This window comes from Falco cherrug, chromosome Z (genome assembly GCF_023634085.1).
Source record: "Falco cherrug isolate bFalChe1 chromosome Z, bFalChe1.pri, whole genome shotgun sequence".
Classification (NCBI taxonomy): domain Eukaryota; kingdom Metazoa; phylum Chordata; class Aves; order Falconiformes; family Falconidae; genus Falco; species Falco cherrug.
The window spans coordinates 9774466-9797439 of NC_073720.1; the positions used below are offsets into that span (position 1 = coordinate 9774466).

Sequence of the window (22974 nt, forward strand, 5' to 3'; positions counted from 1 at the left end):
ACAAGCAAATTCATGTGCCCACCAGCAAGCTGGGATGCTGCATTAACAGAGCAGGTCATTGCTGGGTGGCATCAACACAGAAAGTCGCAGCATGGCTCTTCGGTTCAGAAGCATTATTAGACTCATTAGTGATGAAAATGCAGCACATAGAGGGGCAGCTGGAAATGCATGCTGCACCTGGGACATCTGGGAATGATGGTGACTGTGACATTAAACCTTGGTGTCTGGGAGGTGGCGACGGAGGTGTGAATGGGTCTGATAGGGTCTGAGTAGCAGGGAGCGTGGACAGCTGGAACAGGACTGTTGGGACTGGGAAGGACTGGGATGAAGCCAAAGACTCATTGCTGACCCACGTCATGGGGCTGCGTGGGAAGTGGTGAGCAAAGGTAAAGTGCTTTCTTTTCTCCCAGAGAAAAGCACTGCTGAAAGCACTGTGTCTGAAGCCCTCCCAGATGTGGCCCATATGTTGAGGTACTGAGATGGCTGGCCAAACCCAGTGATGATGGAAGTACCTACCACCCAGGAAGTCTGGCAGAAAAATGAGAGCATGGCTCCCAGCCAACATGTCCTGCCCGTCAGCCTGATCCTATATTGACAAGGTTATGTCCATCAACTGAATTGTCCAAGACAATTCAAGAATGATGTGAAGCTCCTTGATTGTGTCCAGAGGAGGGCAACAAGGCTGGTGAAAGGGCTGGAAGGACAAGGCTATGAGGAGCAGCTGAGGACTGTGGGTTTGCCTAGTTTGGAGAAAAGGAGGCTGAGGGGCAACCTCATCACTCTCAACAGCTTCCTAAGGAGGGGAAGTGGAGGGGGAGGTGCTGAGCTCTTCTCCCTGGCACCCAGCAATAGGATGTGTGGGAACAGTTCAAAGCTGTGCCAGGGGAGGTCTAGGCTGGACATTAGGTAGCATTTCTTTGCAGAGAGGGTGGAAAGACACTGCAACAGGCTTCCTGGAGAGGTGGACAATGCCCCAAGCCTGTCATTGTTTAAAAGGGCATTTGAACAATACCCTTAACAACATGCTTTGACTTTCGGTCAGCCCTGAACTGGTCAGGCAGTTGGGACTAGGCAATTGTTACAGGTCCTTCCTAGCTGAACTAACGACTAAGCCCTGCCATGTGCAGGAGGATGAATGCCAAGCAGAAATGGGTTAAGATGTCTCATACACGAGGTGTCCGATGAATCCCACTCCTTTCTATGTGGTAACTGCGGTACTTCTGTTACGTCCAAATAAATGTCCTGCCTCTCTGAATGTTGCTGAGTTGTTGGATAGAGCATCACCCCACGGCAGAGTCCCACAGTCTTAACGAAACAAGCATTCCTCATTATCAGTTCCTATTTTCTGGACAGTCCCAGTTGACTCTCCCCTTGTTCTTGCTGTCTTTGATCACTTCGCTCGCTTAATTAATCTCTGAAGTGAACACTCCTCAATCCCTCTCTATGCATCAGCATCTCAGGGTCCTTTACCATTTCACCTCTGGGCTCCATGTAACCCAACAGCACAGGTTTACATTAAGGCATGACTTTCTGTTTTATTCAACACCCAAGTTTATTTGGCCACAAGTCCACAGATAACAGAGATTTCCTTCAAATAACTTCGACATTTTTAAGGAGACATTACGATTAATTTAAAACTCATCACAGACTATTAGCTACTGAAATTGTTCATGTTAGAACCACATGAAATCTTCGATTCCAGGAATACGCATCAGCTTTCTCTGCCTAGGCTGTTACATCCTCATGATTTCTCCCATCCCAGCTGAGATAAGATGTCCAGCTTGGAATTATATCCATGTGGGTGCTTTCTCCAGCACCAGGGTGGGCCTGTACGATTCAGGGCAGGGGTGTGTCTTAACGCTCCCAGAAGTGACATCCAGATTTGCACCCGCTGTGGCTGTGCCGTGCATCTTCCTCCTGGACCATTGCTTTATTTTTCTTATTTTTGTAAGGAATAATATTTATGTTCTTTCCTAAAGGCTGGCTAAGGAATAGGTGTGTGCTCGTGTTCGGGGGTCGATGTCCCTCACCTCTCCCAACGTTTCTCTCCCTTCCCCAGGCCAGGCAATGGGAGGAAGGCTGGAACCTGCATTTTCTGCCGGGAGCACCTCGCACCTCCACGGAGCTGTGCGAAAAACCACGCTGTGTGTGGGGGAGGGTGTCACTGCCTGTTCCCCTCCCGCCTGCTGCCAGGATTTGAGGGATGCTGGGTCACACCAGGTGGCTCCTCAGAACCCACCCGTGTACAAAACCCACCCGTTTTTGACCGCGGTGCGGGTCAGTAGCGGGGGCCACCCACGTCCTGTTGTGCCCACCTGTGACCCCCACCCCCACCCCAGCACGTGGCTTCCCCCCTGCCCCAGGCCTCGCCGGAGGGAAGGTGCGCCCCCCAACGGCTGCCCCTTTAAGTGCGCCGGTAGGGGCGTGGCTGGCCGTGCGGCGGGGCGTGGCTGGCCGTGCGGCGGGGCGTGGCTGGCCGTGCGGCGGGGCGTGGCTGGCCGTGCGGCGGGGCGCGGCGCGGCGCGGCGCGCTGAGGTCAGCGGCGAGCGGGCGCCGTCACAAAAGGAAGTGGCGGCGGCGGTGGCCGTCAGCGCGCGGAGGGGCGGGGGGCAGCGCGGCGGCGGGCGGCGGCAGCGGGAGCGCGGGGCGGCGGCGGGGCGGCGGGGGCCGCGCCGCGCCATGGCCCAGCAGCAGATGAGCAGCTCGCAGAAGGCGCTGATGCTGGAGCTGAAGTCGCTGCAGGAGGAGCCGGTGGAGGGCTTCCGCATCACCCTGGTCGACGAGTCCGACCTCTACAACTGGGAGGTGGCGATCTTCGGGCCCCCCAACACCCTCTACGAGGGCGGGTACTTCAAGGTAGGGCCCTCCCTCCGCGCCCCGCCGGCAGGCCCGGCCTCCCGCCGCCTCGGTGGTCCCGGGGAGCCGCGGCTGGGGCCTGCGCGCACGCCCCTTGCCGCCCGCCGGGGCCTCTTTGTCGGGCTCGGAGGGGCTCCGGCGCGTCGGCCGGCCCGCGGCCGCTGTCAGCCCCTCGGCGCCCCGCGGGAAGGGGTCGGGGCCTGCGGGAGGAGGGCGGGCGGGCAGGCCCGGCGCCCGCGGGTGGTACCGAGCCAGCTGCCCTTCCCCTGCCGCTGCCGGCGGCGGGGGGACGGGGGCGGTCGGCGGAGCCGGCCGGGGCCTGCGGGGCCCCCCTCTCCCGGGGGATGCGGGCCGCAGCCGCCCCCCGCCCCGCTGCCTGGGCTCGGCCCCGGAGGAGTGCAGGTACCGCGTGGCAGGGTGCGACCCCCTCCTTCCGCCCCCGGCTGTCCCGGGGCTCTTCGCTCGGTGTGTTTATTTCAAAGCGAGGGGCTGCCCGGCCGTCCCTCTCGTCCCGCAGGAGCATCCTGTGCAGGATGAGGAATTCGGGGTGAAGGTTGTGTGTACCTCAGAGCTCGACGGGCTCGGGACTCCTTTACATTATTGCCCCCCTGCCGGCTTTTCCCTTCTCTTCCTCCCCAAACTTTGAGAGGGCAGCCTTCAAAGTGCTACGGCATCGCGTAATTGGTGGAGGTAGATAAACTCTTTCAATTCCTCTCTCAGCCTTGCTGTTAATCCAAAAACCACTTTTGTGCTTGTCATTTCCCCTCCTGTAAATACAGTAAGCGAGAAATCTGGCCCTGTTGTCCCAGAAGGGAGCTGAAGGGAGCAGACTTAAATTCTCAAAACTGCTGGAGGAGTAGTAATTGCATGTTTATCTTAGAAGAAGTGATTAAAAACCTTTGGTGTCTGCAGAAGATACGTTGTGTTGGGCCTACCCCATTGCACTTAATGTCCACTTGGTCTGTGGCAAAATACTGTCCCCTTCGGCTCACTTCTCCCAGGAGTTAACTGTTTCAGTAGTAGCTCCTGCATCTCCCATTTCATGCCCTTTGCCTTCTGTCAAACTGAAAACATTTTGGCTCATCTCTTCTCTTGGCTAATACACATCTTCAGTGCCTCTTGGCCTCTCTGGGTCAAGGTTTAAGAGCTTTGTTCCACAAAACCAAAATAACCTGTAGCTTGGGGAATAACAGATTTGAGTCACGTTCAGTTTGGCCTCATTGTTTTGAAGGAAGGCAAGGCTTTGGCACAAGGCTTGCCTTTTGTAATGACTTGGCTGGCTTACTCATGTAGGTGTGATAGGTGTATATTCTTAGGCTCGCCTCCATTATTACTTAGGAATTCACTCTGGTCTTTGGTTGGTGACTAGGTCATTTTTACATCCAAATGGTTTGGTGACCTCTTCCTGCACTTACATTACTCATCCATTTTTTTTCAAAGAAATCACAATGGGTCAAAATATTTTTGTTTGTTTGGGGAGCTTTCTGGATTGTGTGTTTGCAATTGTTCCTGGAAAGAAGCTGAAGCAGCCTGGAAATAATCTGCGAATGTGTGTTAACAAGTGTAGATTTAGTCAAGGTTGCCAGTTGCCTTACCTCATTATTACGAATGGGCTATCTTTGGTGGTATTTGATGTCCTTGAACTGTCATGCCTTCTAAATTCTTCTGACTGATCCTGTGATACTTATTTTGAGAGTGGGAGACTAAGGTCTCATGATGCCTTCACCCCTCCGCACCAGAGGGATTCCCTTTAAGCAGCATGGCTGGAGTCTGTCAGATGTTGTTCCCGTCTCATCTTCCCTTCGTGAGGAGCTGTGGTATGGTGGTGTTTTGTTTTGGTAGCATTTGATCTTTGGTTATGCATCCTAACTTCTGAGCTGCTGGAAAAGTGGTGTTAGACCCTTTTCTGTCTCTAGGAAGGAGTTCTGTTGTCCTGAGAAGTGATGTTCTTGGCTTTCTTTGTATTGGGCCTTTAGGCAGACCTTCAGACGTATTAGACTTTGCTTACTGAATCGTTTAGAGATAAGATTAATACGCTAAACTTTATTTGGTGGGGTGACTTCTGTGATACATTCATAGCATATTGAAGGTCAGCACTAGTTCAGATCAGTGTCCAATCTATTTTTCAAATTTCTTGGCTTGATGAAACATCTAGGTTCATCTTGTTTGGTATTTTTAGTTTCCTAAGATGAGGTAAGCAGGATTAGAAATAAGCAATTGCAGGATGTAAGTTTTTTAAACATCATAGTGATGAGTTTGGGAATCTGCTGCTGATTGAGGTGCAGTTTGAGGATGGGTGTTAGAGGGAAAGTACAAAGGTTTCTAGTTAAGCTCAAGTATAAGTATTTTGAGGGAAACCTGTGTTTAATGTGGCCTTAAAGAAAGTGTTAGTGGTGGCTGGTCAGTAATACGAATGCTTGATTTGTGCTCTTGGAGCTGACAACATCAGCTTTGGGCACCTTGTTTATTCTTGAAGTACAGCCTTTCTCTCTGGGTTGTTGAACTAGCTGAATAAACTGAAATGAGGGAAGTGCTTTCTTTGCACCTCCTTGACAGGGGCTACTGTGGTTAAAAGCTGCTTCAGCATTTCAACAGATTTTGGTTTCAGTTGCTAATCCTGTAACTCTAGCATTTGATAAATTGAAGCAGAAAACAAGTCCCCCTAAGTGTTTGTTTAAATGGTAGGTTATCAGTACTTTAGTGCTGGCTATAATAAAGTCAGGGACTTCTTAAAAATTCAAGGGCAGCATCTAAGCATATTTTATCAGCTTGATACAGCACACTCAGATCTGCTGCAGTACTTCATAGCTTAGGACCTCCTGGCTAAGATGGTAGGGGCAGCAGCCTTCAGAAGCGACCACTGTGTGAAGAGCAGCTTGTATCAGCAAGTGGCTGGAGCAGTCCTGACCTGCAAGCCCCTGCTTAGGTGAGCAGCTGAAGGTAAACATCTGCAGTGGAGGCTTATTGACCTTTGCCTTACCTAGTGGCTTTATTCCCAGTCACGCTGAATAGCTACATAGTGTCTTGGAAAACCTTTTGCTTAAGTTCCAGATTATCAACTTTAGGGAAGGAGTTGTGCTTGTTGTCTCTCAGTCCTTGATGGCTGCTGTAGCTCTGGATCGGTAATTTATTGTCTTCCAAAAAAGTCCAGTCATAAGAGCAAATGTCTCTCCTTCAGCTGCTCTCAGCAAGAAATTGCCAGTTTGACTGAAGTTTCTGGCGGAATTGGTTGTGTTGGGCTACAGGTATTTGACTGCAGTAAGTGAACTTAATTTTTGGTTCATGACTCTTTCAGAGTTTAAGGGTGAAAGGTGGGTAAACTTCATGTGTCTGAAGATGATTGATCTGCTCGCAACTGATTCAGTTACTGATTTTTTTTGAGAGAAAAAGGAAAGATTTTTCTCAGAATGAAATGCTTCATGTTGAGGTTGTAGACAGTGCCAGTTGCTGCTTTCTCAGGTCAGCTGGGAAGGACATGGTGTGATAAGACAGGTCTTTAGATGAGGCTCCACTGGGCTATGTGGTAGTTCTCAATTGCTTTGGAAACAATGGGAATATGTTTTTTCTGGTTTTGCCAGCAGTGCCTGAGCAGTAGAGAACCGTATTGTACTGTCATCTGCAGAACTATGTGTGAGCAGTTCATCGATGCCACCTTTATGCTATAGGAATCTTCCGTTCAGCTGAGAGGGCTTTGCTCTACGGCAGGTGAACTTCACTGTCCATTTTGGCAGCTGGTGCGTAAATGGGGACCACCACAACAAAGGTTAAGCTGTAATTTGGTGATGATGGGTGCTAACTGGGACAGATTTCAATGGCTGAGGGTTGTGCATGGGGTGAAACTTTCACCATCTCAGTTGACCATTGATTCATCTCTCTGTCTGCCTTGAAGTCCAGTGTCTTACTTCGATGTTTGGGCCTTCAGAACCTGGATGTTGATAAACTATTGCCCAATGCTTTAATCAAGCTGTGTTTTCAGGATACTTGCAGAACTATTGGAAAGTGTTTCCTGGTGGCTTACTCAAAGCTCTGGATGTCTGGTGCAGTTCCACCTTAGTGTCACAGCTTTGGGTTGTTTTTTAAAAAGGAAATTCTTCTGATTTTTATAGTTGAATGGTATTCTTGTGCTGGGAGCCAACCTTTCAGGGGAAGGTGCAAGTGAGAAATTACACAAATAGAAACGTCATTATTAAACACATAGTGCTGCCCAGAAGTATGGTTTGACCAAGTATGCTGTGTCAAGAAGCATGTTTAATGTAGAGCAAGAGTCAATATTAAAAGCTCCTTCAGAGGTGATGTAGGCTGGGTAGGTGAAAATGAATGCACCTAACATGAAAGGGAACAAGAAAAATTAACGGCATTATTAGAGTTGCTATTTGATAGTTCTTAAGGCAACTTATTCCATAAGGTATTTTTGCTACTTGAAGGAGCAAGTCTTGACAGATAAATTGGAGGAAAGGGGGGAATACCCCAAGCATTATGATTAGTTTTCTCAAGTAATTTGGGGACTAAATACTTGTCAAGGCATTGTTTTCCTTGCTTTTTTGAACTCATTAACCATGTGCTTTTTGGAGTTCTGTATTGTTGGATCTCAGGTTCTTCCAAGTGATTTGTTTTGATTTCAAAGCAATTTGCAATATGGGATTATTTTTTTTTCAGAGCAGAAAATCAATATGGAACTTTTGGATAACTGATGGCAAGAACGAGCACTGTGTTTAAAAGTTTGGTATTGTAGGCTACTTCCCAGAAAGCTTAAAATTAAGCAAATAGAAGTTTCTTAAGCACTCAGAATTATCTGTTTTAACTCCATAAAAATATGCCTTGGTGCCAAGGAAAAAATGTGTAGTACTCTCAGCACAAAGGCTGCCTTCTGCAGGCCTCTGCAATGCAAGATGCTACACAGCTTGTTGCTCAGTGTACTTAATCTTCTATTTTTATTGCCTTTAGGTATCATTGATGCCAATAAGCAGAGGTTTGATGCAAAACTGTGGGTGAATAGGGCTTGGAGTTGCTTGCTCTGGGTCTTAAGAGCCCCCGTTCAGAGCAGGCTGTCTCCAAAGCAAAAGAGCCGCTAAGCTGTCTGCAGGCAGGGAGGCAAGGAACCTTCAGACTTTGATTCACTGATCATAAGCGTGGTTATGATCTCTGTCAGGCCTGGGGAGTACCTGACTGACCCTCACTCTGCTGTTGCATAGAGCATTTTGGATGGCTACATCTTTGGGTGCCACAGAACCCCCCAGACAACACACCCAGCCTGTAGGCTCTCTCGGACAGCAGTCTGTCCTCAGGATGAAACAGGCAAGGTAATGGTGGCTGCCAGCTCCCAGTCCTTTCTTTCTTTCCCTCGGGCTCTTCTGATCTGGGTAGGGTTATTGTGTATGCCAAGAAGCACAGTAGTGATTTCCAGTTCTGATACTGCCCGAAAATACAAGATCATGTGCAGTTAGGTTCTCTTGTATGGCAACAGGAGAACTGTAGCACAGTCCACCTCTGCCATTAGAGTGAAAATGGAAAGCTTTCTGTTTGGAAGCACAGTGCTCTCACTTTACATAATTTTTCCATTGTTTGGCTTTTTTTACATGGGTTTGCACAGAATGATCCTTGCATAAGGTGAAATACAATGTGAATTTTTGTCTTGAATAACAATGCAAAGAACTGTGCCTCTTGAAATTTCTTGCCTGTCTGTTCAGGAGGTAGTAACTAGAAGTGTGTAGTTAGCTTTAGTACTGTCTCACGTTATAGGAATTAGCAGAAGATTTTGACTCTATGGCGTTAGAAGGGTGTTTTTTCTGATTTTTTTTTTTGTGTAAATCCATTAGTATCTCCAGTATTGCAGTGATGTTATGCCAGTGTCTGAGTGTGGGACCACATCTGTAACTTCTCAAAAGCTAAAACATGTTTTTACGTTGATGTTTCTGAAGTAGCGCTTATGCTGCCTGCTGTTTCACACAGTGATATATTCACATGGGGTATCTTCTCTTTAATAGCACTTCAGGTTTACTGCATGGTGCTCATCTTGTATCTAGAGGGTAGGAAATGCCAGGAAAAAAAGGTTGCAGAACCTTAACTCTGATCTTTGACATGCAGTTTGGCTGTGTAGTTTATGGTCATCAGCAGGTGTTCATGGTAATGAAGAGGATAGACTAAATGGTTGAGATTTTGTGTTGAACTGAAGTGTAACTGTGTTAAAAGTTGGAAATGTAGCAGCAGTTGCAGATAGACTGCCATGTGGCTGCACTAGAGGTTATGTGACTCATAATGTAGCAGGTCCTCTTGTAATTTGGGCTGTGCATGATCAGATGTGTGCATACGCATACAGGTGTGCACAAAATTAGCTTGCTATTTCCAGAGTGCTACTTCATTTTTAAAACCTTAGTGTTTTATCCAGCATTATGAGTTAGAGGAATTGCAGTTAATCTTACTAAGCTTTTGTGGTAGTGACCTACTGAGAATGTCTCATCTCACCAGACCAGTTTAATAGTAATAACTTTGGCATTGTGTGCCCTCCCCTGAAGCACTAGTAGCCAAGATGAGCCTAATTGATTGATTGCCTATCTCCACACTTCCTGTAACATTTAAAATGCATAAATATTTGCCCAAAGTTGTCTACAAATAGAAGAAATTATAAAGCTACTGAGTTGGGGTGCATGTAGGATATTTTGGAATCTTGCTTGACTTGAAGAAATGTGACCTTAAGGCTTCCTGGATATTTGGGTTTTTAATTAAAGCAATCACCTGAAGAACAAGGGGAACATAAAAGGGCTGTCTTAAGTGGGTGACACTTGCAGATATCACAGTATTTGTGATTAACAAAGAGAAGGCTGCCTGGCAGACAGGCTGTTTCTTACTCCTTAAGGTTTTAGTATTAAAAGCATGACATGATGTGTTCCCATTGATCTGTTTTATTGTCTTAAAATTACACAAGTAACTTAGAAATTCAGGTAAAGGGTTTTTGCTTGGGAGATGCAACTTAGGCTGATAGTAGTAGGGACGCATTTGCAATAGTTGTGAGACTCTTTCCCCAAGTTAAAATATGTATCTTAGTTAAAGTATTTAAAAGACGCTTTTTAATGTTCATGGTAGCAAAATGTTTGGAGGGGTTAAGATGCAAAACTCTTTGCCAGACTATTGGAACAGTGTTAAGAACCAGCGTTTAGCCAGTTGTGCCACTTGGGTCAATTCTTGTATGACAGACACTTGTCCATTGTGCAAAAAAATCTTGGTTTTAAGTTAATCCTGAGACATCTCCAAAGCTAGAAACCTTCTGCTGTTAGATCTAGGCAAAGGCTGAAATAACACTTTTGCAGCACCGTCTTTGGTCATATCAAAACAAAAGCCATGCAGTTGGGTAGCTTTGACTTACAGTACTCCATGAAAACTCATTTGTTCTTGCATAAAGTTTGCTCCTATAAGCCTCTAATTCATGGATGTAAACTACACTGGTGTGCAAGTGTTTGCTTATCTTGTCTAGAACAACTATCTGTAAAAGCATCACCTTTATTAAAAGAATGGGATTCTTATAATGTATTGAAGAAAACCAAATTTCATCTGAGTGCTCCCAATCACTTCTCTTGCAGGATAGTAACTGTACCCACACTTAGTAGCTGAATGCCTTTCAGTGGGGCGTCAAGCAGTATAACTTGAGAGGCTGATGTCTTTTCTGTACCTTTTAAGTGTCTTTCTAGCCATTATCTAAATCCCTTCTAATTTGTCATTCATGTGGTAACAAGATGCCCATACCCAGATGTTTCAGATGAAGGTTCGTGGCTCTTTTCAGTTAAGGTGGAAAGAAAAGGCCTTGTCTGTTCTTAATGATACTGCCAGTTCAGTGAGATCTCTGCCAGACCTCACTTTTTTTGGCATCGAGGCTCAACTCTTGTTGAAAATTCGGTTTAAATTCAGTGGATGATGGTAATGTTTCTTCTCTTGTATAATTTTCTGTGTCAAGTGGCTGTTTCTTGAGACAGCCACAGTCATGTTTAAACAATTCTCTTTAGAGGACCTGTTGTCACTTTTTTTGAAAGAACTTCTAAATGAAACCAGGCATTTTATATTGCTGTATGATCTCCATCAGAGCATATAAAAATGAAAGTTTTGAGACCAGCATATGGAATGATTTCCATTTCTCAGTTCTGCCAGAAACCTGAAAGCTTATGCGCTTCAGAATTTAACTAATATGCTTTCTGTGAAATTTAACTGATTTCTCGCCCCCCCCCGGTAGCAAGTCTTTTATTTGTTTAGAAGAAGCTTGGCTGGCTTTGGCCTGAAATACAGCAATAGCAGCACCCCTGGGGGAAGCTGGATAGGTGGGGTAGACTTCACGGAGGCTGTGAACATTGGGACTTCAACGTTCTGGAATCAGCTGGATTACTTCTGAAAATTTGTTGACAATGAAGTTTGTTTTGACTTTCAGAGGCTTATGGGCAGACTCATCAGGAGCTAAAGGCCAGCCTTGGCAGGGTCATCATGGCATGTCACTCTGGAGGTTTATTTTAAATGGCAATAATAGCAGAGTTTGTGGTCTTGAACCCATATCATCCATGGCTATACTCCAGTTGGAAAGAGATCATAGTTGTATTGGCTGCTGCTAAGGAGAGATGGGGTTAGAAAGCTGCTGGTCTTGGACATTTTCTTCTGGATGTTATGGAATAAGTCTGTCTTCTGGTGCTGTCAGAGGTGGTATTCTGATTTCACTGATTTGAAGCAGCCTGCTTAATGTTAAACTTGGGCAAATCATTGTTAATTCTCATCCAATTTACAGGCTTATCCCATGCCTACTAAATATTGTCTACTTTGGATCGTGTCTCTGGTGTGAGTGATATGCTTATGCTTGGGCTCTTCAACCAGGGACCGGATTTTGCCTCCAAGGGGCAATTCAGTAACAGGCTGGCAATAAACAAAAGCTGTGAAAAGCCATGCTGCTTAATGGTAATGTCCATGGAGACCCCAGCTAGGCTGGCTGCTGTAGGTATGTGCTGCCTGCCTTAGCCAGAGAGCTTCCTGATGGCAGTTGTAGGTGTGAGGCTGAGTGGTAGATCAGGTCAGGTTGGGGTGAGGGTAGTGGGTATAAATCCCAAAGCATGGCACTACCTGTTCCCAGGCCTCACGGGCGTGCAATGGAATGTCACATGGCCTTATTTTCAGCATTCTTGGGCGCATGCACCATATCTGAGATCTTGCCTGCTGTCTGGGTTCGTAGTGCCACATACTATGGGGTCAGCTCTGTGCAGTGGCAGAGGCAAGGAGGAAGGTCCTAGTATGCTTGGCCACAAGAGGCCTGTCATCGTGATGCTGCCAGTCCTCTTCATCTGCCTCTTTGTTCTCTGGGAATCCAAGACTGTCTCAGGTGTCTCCCTTCATCTTTTTTCCTATACTGGACCAACTGTACTTTGGGATGTGACTGAAAGCTGATAGAAGGTCACCGTGTGTGACCAGATTAGAGTTCCTGGTGTCTCAGTCTTGTTCCGTTTCATCTTCTTCTCGGCAGCTATCAGTTTGCTGAGCACATGGATGACTTTCACCTATTTCCAAGAGAATAGTGAAGTATTTTTTACTTGCCTACTTCTAAGATGGCTAGTTTCTGCTATTAAAACAAAAGTAAGCTTGATGGTGAGCCTGTGAGTTACAGTTCAGCAAATGTGGCAAAGCTCTGATTAGAGACTAGTTGACAGAAAAACTTTTCAGGTGTTCGCATCTGCATCAGTTCTGTTGTATCTTTAACTCTTGCATGCACCAATTTATTTGTGATCTCCTAGATGTTTTGCTCAGTGTGCATTAGTTCATAGGTGGGGGTGTAAGTTTTGGCGTTTTTCTTCCCTTCTCTTATTAAGTATAGAGCAGTGACTTCTGTAAAGAAAGAATAGATACAGTATGTTTCCTGGAATAAACTCTGTATAGATAGTGGGGTTTGCATTGTTGTCATCTAAACTCTATTCTAAATCTCCTTCTAATTAAAAAAAACCCAAAACAACACTATGAAGGAGGTGTTTTATGGCAGATTACCATAATGATGGCAGCAGGAAGGAGATGCCCAATTCTCAGAAAGGACTTCAGTTTTGTTAGACTGCTATTATGTGATACATAACTTGTGCAGCTGTAGTAATGCAGAAAAACTGAGGATGACAAAATTTAGACTGAGCCTAAAGCCTACTGTTAATGGTTGGTTGGTGCATTGAATTTAGATCGTAATGTGCAGATTAATATCTAGACGATGTCAACTTGAAATGAGAGGGTTATGGGAAGTCAGCTTCCTAAAAGAAAGGTTTGTGTCTGTTACTTGGTGCTTCTATGGCCACCTAAACAGTCTCCTGCTAGGTAGGAGGCAACAAGCTTTCTTTGGTACATGTTTAGTTGAGCTTTGTTTGGTAAAGCTATTAAATATTGCTGTGTCACATTTACTTTAAATGTGAATTGCTACGATCTGATGTTAGACTGGGTGAAAGGGATGTACAAGCCAGAATTCATCATCTGTTAGGCCCTTTGTGTGGGTGAAGCATGGCACTTGTCGAGAATAGTCTGTGGATGCTATGCAAACAGGATGAGAGAGCCAATACAATGCATTGTTCTAGATCTGTTGGTGAATGTAAGAGGCGTTCATCTGAAGGACATGGGGCTAGGATTGGAAGAGTCACGTAAAAGTATGGAGGCTTTGTACAGCTTTGAATGTAAGGTAGGGTCAAAATGTTCTTTGACAGCAGTAAGTAATTTAGTGAATAGGATAGCAACTAGAAGTCTTGTATCTATAACGGTTTGTATTCATGACCCTGGATAAATTAACATTTTTATGTAAAATGGATATATCTTATAATAGCATAGTTGACTAAATCTGTAGGTAAAATCATTTTGCTTTTTATAAATAGCACATGGGAAAGCTTTCTTCCAAAACAAGTTCAACTTGTATGTTTACAAGTACAATATTTATATTCAGAATAGCTGAAGAAATTGTCGAGTGACTGGCTTTCAGGCTGGTTAAGCACGAATGCAAAGAGATTTTTGGAATAAGAACTTCTGCTTATTCCTGGGTTTTCAAAATAAGAACCTGAGCAGTTTCCTGAAGCACCCTAGTACAGATCCTGATGTACTGACAAGCCACACTCCTCTGTACAGACTTTGTCCGTGAGGCAGCTGCAGCAATTCTCCAAGAGCAAAAAGTAAAGCTGGAGTTGTGTAACTCTTAACCTGAAGGGGAGGAGGGGGACGTTCTGGGTGTTGAACAGAAAGCCATCAAGTCAAGGCCTGGGTATGTAGGCTTACTGGGGGAGAGGTGTGCTATGCAGGCTTCACAAATAATCCTCGGAAAGAACATATTGGGGAGAATCTGGGCAAACTCCTCATTGGAGGAGGCAAAGCTATGCCGTGGCTGTCTCATCATTTGAAATGTCAGAGGGGTCTGCACTGATTTCAGAGATACCCAGCTTTTTTACCTCCCATCTCTGGGATTTCTTTCTTGTACTGTCTTAACTGCTCCTTGTACCCTTCTACTACAGCCGGCCCCTGTCTTCTCTCCTGTGCTTTGAAGATTAGGCTCAAAATAAAGCCTCTCAGCATAGTGAAACTGGCATGTAGGATTTGATGTCAAATGTGGAAGTATGAAACGGCTCACAGCTCTGTAGCATGGCCAGGGAGACAACCTGGTGTGGTGCTTTGTGGAGCTGGTGCATTTGCAGGGCAAGATTTGGTTCTAGTAAGTTAAGACAGAGGTTTAAAGTATTTTACTGACATGCCTCAGAGTTCTGTTATGCTTGCCACCCAAAGTGCAATTACTGAGGCTATGCCACACCACTGAGCTTAAAACACATGGGCAGAAAGCCAAATTCTACACTTAGCAAGCACTTTAAATAGAAAACTACAGCACAACTGACCTACAGGTACCTTCCTTTTATAAGGAAAGCTGATGTTTCTGACTGCCAGAGGCTGCTTTGCTTTAATTATAAATGCATTGATAAATGCCATTGTATAACACTTACTTGCTGAAATAATGTTTGGTCACAGCTTAATGCGTTTGCCATGTAGAGTCTGAGATTCAGGCAGAATATAGTCTTTTCCTACTCTAGTTTTGTTAACCTTGTATTAATAGGTACAGTGAAAGGAATACTCAGGGCTTTCTCCAATGACACTGTGTCAACCATGGCAAACCACCAACGTTCACAGTACTAAACCGTTGAGATCATTTTATAGTGTTTAAGTATGCCTGCATTGCAGCAATGGCACATTCGGGCCTGTCTCAAGCGCGGTAGTGGTCTGGTAGCAACAGAAAGATATTTAACACCAGTTGTGAATTGACCCAGCTTATGACTTGTTTTTTCAGCCTGTGCTTAATCCCATGTTGCCATGGTTAGGCTGCTACCAGTATCTGTGCTAATGGATGCAAAGCTAGTCCAGTTGCAGCTGTAAATCTGTAAGTCACAGCAGTGAGGACCTTGAAGACACAAACTTGGGAAGCTGCTTTCATATAGCTTCAAACGCTGATGGTACAAAGACACTGGTAGCTTTAGTAGTAGAACTTAACAAACAGTTACGCTGGGTTTGGTTGGGTTATCCCATATTTTGGAAGATGTAAATTCTGATCAAAGCTCTTGTGATGCCTCCTTTTTTGGGTCTAAATACATGGATTGGGGGAAGGGGAGTGCAGTGTCATATTTCCCTACTTTTACTGCTGTGAAGCTCCTAGAAACTGTATTGCATCTTATGAGTACTCAGCTGCTTGCAGAGTTCAGCTGAATTGGCTACCAGGTTTTGTGGCTGCTGCAGCAGTAGAGTCTGACAGCTTAAGCCTCACTTAGTGAAAACATGCGTATAGCTAGGGGGATTATCCACTTATTAATTTCTTTGTGGAGGTTCTGTGATTTTTTTTTTAAAGACACGTACATGGGTGTGCATTTCAAGGCCTAGCTTAGTTTCATAAGTATTATAAGAAATACTGAGTCACTGACTGCTTCTCTTAGTAACAGAAAACAAAATAGGAGACTTCAGTGAGTTACTCAAAGTGACAGCATAGGCGTGCGCAAACCTGGTTTGGATATATACCTCTGTGATTGCATCTTCCTCTTCATTGCCTCAGTGCCTTGGAATTTAAGCTATCAAACTACTTCCAGCTTTACAGAAAACCTCACTTCTAAGGGTATAATTATAACAAATCTATTTCTATGAAAGGAACTTGCAATTCTTAGGACAGAAGATCTCAAAGGCTACTTAAAGCTTAAAAAAAGAGAAAAAGCCGGATTCCAAAATGACTGTTTCTGGCAGCTGATTTCCTAGAAGTCATGGTGAACAGAAGGGAAGCCCAAGATAGATGAGCTGAGGTGCTGGTGTTGATGAAGTGGTTGTCTTGGCAACTGCAGTCACTTAAATATCTCTAGGAAAATAGCTGGCAAATGTTAAGATTGAGAAATGATGATGGGTTGACAGAAGAACCAGGAGCGATGCAACCCTGATGGTGGTTCTCTTGTGATGACAGTGTGTCTGGCTGCCCTCTTGCTACATGAAGCAAGATCTTGCAGAAACACTTACCTCCCGGGGTATATTCATTCCCCAAAAAAGTGGCTGATGAATGTGGTGTATTCAGGTACTACTGGCATGCTTCATTTTGCAGCTCCACTGTTTGATGTAGGCATACAAATGTTGCAGCAAAACAGAGTGCAAAATAAACCCTGCATGCAAGCAGGTGTAAGTATGAGAATTGTGTTCCATGTGAGAGTTAAACTGCAGAAGCTGCAGCTGTGTCAGGGATTGTTTTGGGTCCTTGCAGTGCTTGGGTGAGAAACTGAGACATCTTACCATGTGTGTTTTGCTGATCATGATTGCACATGCTGTTCTGTGGTTCTGCAGGTAAAACTTGTAAGTTTTAATCTTTTACTTTCCTTATGGAGCACTTAATTCTCTTTCATGTTGGCACAAAAAGCAAACCTCAGAGAAATCCCAACCAAATAAAACAAGCGGAGTTTGAGCCAATTGTTTCCTGCTGCCACAAGCATGTTTGTAACTGCCAGCTATGACAGGTATTTCTACAGGCACTGAATCTTAAGCAGAACACCAGGTGCTCAGAGAAGTTACAGAAGACTAAGTGTGTATGCTTTCTGCCTCTCATTTAATAGCTGTTTTCTGAGCTTCTCTTTGTGTAGTAACTTGTGAAAAGTTGTAGTCAAAAGCTTCCTTGAAATGGAAGTGGAAAACTCATAAGCTGCTACTTGCTGCAAAGTGCAGTAAGCAGTGAAAACTGGTGATAGGATCAATTATGTATCACATTTTTTCCTTTTATTCCCTAGGAAAAATCCTACCCTACAGATACAGGAACAGTCACTCCCATATGGGGGGCTGGGTTTTTTTACCGGCATGTTTAAAAGCTACTTGGCTCTACTGGTAGTGGTCTGGATAACAGGCAGGTTTGATGTTCTTGTGATGCAGATTCAGTTTGGTCCTCTGGTTATTTCATTGAAAGCTTTGATCATTTGACCAGATATTTTTGCTTAGCCATGTGTTTTTAGCATGGGCAAAAATCTCTTCTAACTTTCTCTACTAGCACTTCAAGCCTGCGCTACAGTTAATAGTTGATTGGACTTCTGAAGCCTTGCCAAATTAGAGGGAAGTTTTCCTTGGCGAGTGACATGAGTTTCTGCAGTACTGAAATGTAAGTAAAAAATTGCAGTTGCTGGTGTACTGCAGATACTGATGGTAGTTTTTTACTCATGAGTAGCTTTTGTGAAGGAGCAATGCAAAAAAATAATAATCCCCCTTTCTGGTTTTTAAGCTTTTAACCTTTTGTGCATCTCCCTCTGACCTTTCAAGGTGTTCTTACACTAGAAGTGCTAATGTCAGATATAGGACTAGAGACTTCTCAAGACTTCTGAAACTTCATCCGACACTGTTCAACAGATTAAGGTACACAAATCACCCCTGGGAGTGGAGTGGTAGACTTTAAAAATTATTTCCTATTGTGGGCAAAGAATATTTAAAGAGTGGGGGAGTATGGGATGAAACCTGGATCACGTGACATAAACTCTTTGAATTCTGTACTTGTAGTGGGCTGCTCTGCTGTTTGGATCTGCTAATCTTTATCTGTCTACTTTCATTATTTTAACAGCTAAAAGTGACAAGAGGGTTGTTTTGATTGTACCATGCCTTTTTGGAAAAGTAAAGCTTGATATAGGGAGCTTTGTAAACTAGGCACGTGAGTAGTCTGGGTTTTCTGAAGAAAGCATATGGTAGCTGACACTTCAGCCGGAGATGACTTGGTAATGAAGCTCCTTTGTCTGAATCCTCTGCCATTTCATGAGGATAATGGCTGTGCTGGTTTTGGCTGGGATAGAGTTAATTTTCTTCACAGTAGCTGGTATGGGACTGTGTTTTGGATTTGTGCTGAGAGCAGTGTGGGTAACACAGGGATGTTTTAGTCATTGCTGAGCAGCGCTTACACAGCAGCAAGGCCTTTTCTGCCTCCCTCCCCACCCCACCAGTGAGCAGGCTGGGGGGGGGGGGGGGGGGGCACAAGAAGTTGGGAAGGGGCACAGCTGGGACAACTGACCCCAACTGGCCAAAGGAATATTCTAGACCATAGGATATCATGCTCAGCATATAGAGGTAGGGGAAGAAGCAGGAAGGGGGAAATGTTCAGAGTGATGGCATCTGTCTTCCCAAGTAACCATTAGGCACGGTGGAGTCCTGCTTTCCTGGAAGAGGGACTGTCATGGCTTAACCCAGCTGGCAACTTCAGCCCCACACAGCTGCTTGCTTACTCCCCCCACAGTGGGATGAGAGAGAGAACTGGAAAGATGAAAGTGAGAATACTCATGGGTTGAGATACAGGCAGTTTATGTAGGTAAAGCAAAAGCCGTGCACCAAGCAAAGCAAACCAAGGAATTCATTCACCACTTCCCATGGGCAGGCAGGTGTTCAGCCATCCCCAGGACAGCCGGGCTCCATCACATGTAATGGTTACTTGGGAATAAAAATGCCATAATGCCCGATGTCCTCCCTTGTTCTTCTCCCAGTTTTACATGCTGAGTGTGATGTTCTGTGGTATGGAATATCCCTTTGGCCGGTTGGGGTCAGCTGCCCCCGTCGTGCCCCCTCCCAACTCCTGCACCCCCAGTTCCTCGCTGGTAGGGTGGGATGAGAGGCAGAAAAGGTCTTGACATAGTGTAAGTGCTGCTCAGCAATGACTAAAACATCCCTGTGTTACCCACACTGTTCTCAGCACAAATCAAAGACATAGCTCCATACTAGTTACTGTTAAGAAAATTAACTCTATCCCAGCCAAAACAAGGAGAATAGCAGATTAAGCTGCTTTTTGTAGGTGCAAGGAAGGTAGACAGCTAAAAATATTTGGTTTCTGCACATCTTTAAGCAGTCTTAACAGACTGGCACTGGCCAAAATCCTGGGAGTCACAGGCATGAAAAGTGGTTAAACTCTTCCGAACTGAGTGAGTAGTCCTACTACCAGTGACAAACCTTCTTCTGAATGGAGAAGGATCTTGATTCTCTGATCAATCTGTTTTAAGACAGGACAAGTCAACCCTGGTTAGAGACGACACCACCACCACACCCCACACCCCCCCCAGCTTCAGGTAGTAGCTGGTTACTGAAATCAGTAGAAAAGTGCTTACTTAGGTGTTTTATTGTGATGATCTGGTTTTGAGGGTGAGCCACATCAACTTCTGTGACTGAAATGTCTCAATTCTAGTTTAATGTGTTGCAAGCATTTGTGAATACAGATTAGCTAAAGTTTAGTCTGAGTTGCTTTTATTCCAAGGTAAACGTAATATACAGTGGAACAAGCTCACTAGAGAAGCTTGAACCTGAGCAAGTGAAATCTAGTTTGATTTTTATTTTTGTAGACTGATCCTTGCTGCAGTTTAGCTAACAGTTGCTAGAACAATGGGCATGGTTTGTACTGCTCTACACAAAGCAAAATAATCAGAAGGAACAAATTGTCTATAATATAGTGGCTGACTCATGCCAAAAGGCTTGGTACTCCTTTAATGCTTTTATAAACTGTTTTAGCCTAGCTAATGTAATTGTGGAAGTTCTTATTACCAATATAATGCCTAATCCCTTTTGAATTCTACTAAACTGTTGGCCTTAATGTTGCTTAGCAATAATTAGCAAAATACAGGTGGGTTTTGTATTGCTTAACTCTTGATCAAACCTTTGGAATTTTGTTTGTGCTGACCTGTTAGGCTTTTTTGTTGGTAATACGGATACTCCCATCAGCCTGATTGCCAGGCCTGCCTGATTGCCAGGCCTGAGTTTGGATCTTTTCCTAAGCTTGTCTTCAAAGCTCTTGTGTTCCCATTTGACATGACAGGCCTTTTAAGAGTTCTTGATGGCCTCCTTCCCAAGGTATGGAGTATTTTGTAGGAAGATTCACATTCACAAAGAAAAAGCATCTGTGTCCCTTTTTCATGCTAACTTGTGAGTTGCATTGCTGGATCCCATTCTGCTGCTTTGAGTTTAACCATGCTCTGTTTACACCTGGTTATGATAAAGGAGGAATGGTAGCTGGTGTTCAGACATTTTGGTTGTCAGATCTGGAGGTTGTTTAGCTTTGCTAGACTACTGGAGAGGCCTTCACTTTGTGATTTTGATCCTTGTTCTTCCTTTCTCAGATGCATTTGTTCTAGGCAAGTTTAGTTGTTCAAGGTCAAAGTTTTACTTAAAGCTAAGGAGTAATACAGGCTTCTTAAATAATCCCTGCTATGCTTTTGTTGCAGTATTTTTATCCCATATGATCTTGCCTTGTAACTCTATCACAGTTTTAGTGCATTCTGTGGTAAGTAGGGTAAAGAACTAAAATTGTACAGAGGTGCCTGAAGTGTCCACAACTTTAGTACAGAAGAGTGGTGTAAAGGGCTGCTCCACTTATTTTAAGTGCCCAGTTTTGTAGTGGGACTTGGAGGGATTCTGCCAGCTCTTGCTTGGGGACAACTGTGCCCTCAGGGCCTTGGCTTGTGCAAGGAATTTTAATATGTGGCTCTCAGCCAAAAGTACTGGTCAGCCGTGGCTTACTGCTTGGAGATGGGTTCAGTTCCCCCTTCATCTTGAAGGGACTAAGCCCGTATCTTCTGGTTTTTTGGGCATAACGTAGTCATCAGACTGAGTTTATACTGAGGAATCTTTCCCTTGTTGAAACTTCTGCCTCCTGGGCTCTTGGCTGTGTAATTGGGTAGGGCTGAAACCCAGCCAGTGGTGAGGGAACATGCCTCTGTAGCCTGAGGTGCTCAGCTGGAAGGAGGGATTGCTCCTGTTTATCAGCTCACTTTCCAGTGTGAAATACTTACAATACTGACAGCTTTTTCCAAGCCCTGAGCAGTCAGGTTCCTTTTTTTTTCTGGTCTGGGCCTTTGCATTCCTGTTTGGGCAGTGGCCTGACACCAAGGGGAAAGCTGGAGAGCTGTGCTTAATGCCCTTTAGGGTAGGGCATCCACCCAGAAGGTGGAGGATGCAAGTTAAGTGCCTTTGGGCCAAGTGCCCTAGCGCCAGCTGACTGAATAAGGTGTCCTAATTTAGCTTTTTCTTTGAGGAAAATAGGACAATCATCTGAACAAAATGTGTGGTAGAAGTGGTCATGTACAGGATCTCAGGCCCTGAATCAGCCTGATGCACATACCTGTATGTAACTTTGTTCAGTATTACAATTCCCAGAGTTCAATATTCAGGACATGTCAAGGTGTTTCCTTTCTAGTCCCTTCTGTCGGGCAGGTCACAAAGCACTGCTGAGAAAGAACACATGGAGAGTCATGGGTTTAGACCTTGAGTTTCCCAGGGTGGATCCCTAGTCAGCACTGACTCTTGAGGTGCACTTTGCAAGCATCAGACTTGTCATGCTTATCATGTCACTGAAAACCAAAGGATAAGCTACTTGTAAGAAGCTATTAATTAATCTCTTCTGGAGAGTGCAGGATTCTTATCTTTTTGGGGGACACTTATGTTATGTATGGGGTAAGGAGGTAGCCTTAACCAGTTCCTATTCTGTGCTCAGTGCCTAGTCATGTATTCATGGGAGAAAATCAGTGTAACAGGAGGATGACTTTAAAATCCATCCTTAAACACTTTGTCGTTGGCCAACTTTTTTTGCCTATGCTTAGGTTTTTCCAGTAAAATTTTCTCATTAGCTTGCTGTAGTCAGTTGTCTCTTAGATGAAGCTGTGATTTTAAAGACATAATTTCACATTGGAAGCAACTTTAGTGTCCTGTGATAACACGTAGAAAAATGTCAGATCAGCCAGTGTTTAATTTGCAAATTAAAAATCTTGCTTTTGTGGCTTTTTGTGTTAAACTACTGACCTGTAAGGATAATGAACTAATGATGCAGACTTCCATGATTATTAATCGGATATTGCGCTAGCTGTGTTTAAAGCTAATGAAAATTAAAGCAAATGAGCTATGTGTTACCTTAAATATAATTAGATATGCTGCCTTGTATGTTTATCTTGGAGATTAGAGCGGAACCATTAAAAAGCCCTATAATACAGGCAGCAATGCCTAGGGCAGAAGTGATTGTACAGTGAATGTGAGCTCTGGAGCACATACAGCTTAGAGCGTAGTATGGATTACCCTGTTTTGGATTTGCTGAGAACTTTTTTTTTCCTCTGCTGATAGGGGAATAATGGCATTTTAATCCTGATGGCTGCAGCCAGTAAAATGGCCCTCTGTGAAATATGAAATATGATGTCCACAGACATAGTACCCTGAAAGGTTGGGCAGCATTGCAGCAAACACGAAGGATCTTGTGCTGTGTCTGTCTTGCTTGGATATTCCTGAGATCACTTCCCCAGCATCCAACTCCTCGATTTTTTTTTTTTTCCCTCTGGGTAAGATCAGAACTGAGCTTGAAATGTTGTCCCGCTTGCTGTTAATATGGGCTGCAAACAGCCACTGTATTCAACCTTTGTATCTCTCTCTGCAAGCTTTCTGTCTTGAGAAGATGACGTGACTTTGCTGAGCAACACTAAGCAATAGTTAATTATGTAGATGTCTTCGAGATACTTGTTTTGAAACACTTTGAAGCCATAAAATACACTAGATCTGTAGGAAAGCTGCCAGTATATTTGTTTCTAGCAGGAGAAAGTACTTTTTCCTACAGAGTTCAAAGTGACTCAGAGGTTTTTGTTTGGCTGGTTTTGG

The 22974-nt window shown here is 44.6% G+C and overlaps 1 protein-coding gene across 1 annotated transcript in view; it reads left to right on the forward strand.

Annotated features, from left to right (window-relative positions):
- The first annotated feature begins 2586 nt into the window (after window positions 1-2586).
- UBE2R2 (ubiquitin conjugating enzyme E2 R2) overlaps window positions 2587-22974 on the forward strand; it is a 57903-nt gene continuing 37515 nt past the window's right edge. Inside the window, exon 1 of the mRNA XM_055699198.1 lies at window positions 2587-2856. Within this exon, the coding sequence (XP_055555173.1) occupies window positions 2680-2856 (177 nt within the window). The 5' untranslated portion in view covers window positions 2587-2679. The remainder of the gene's footprint in view (window positions 2857-22974) is intronic.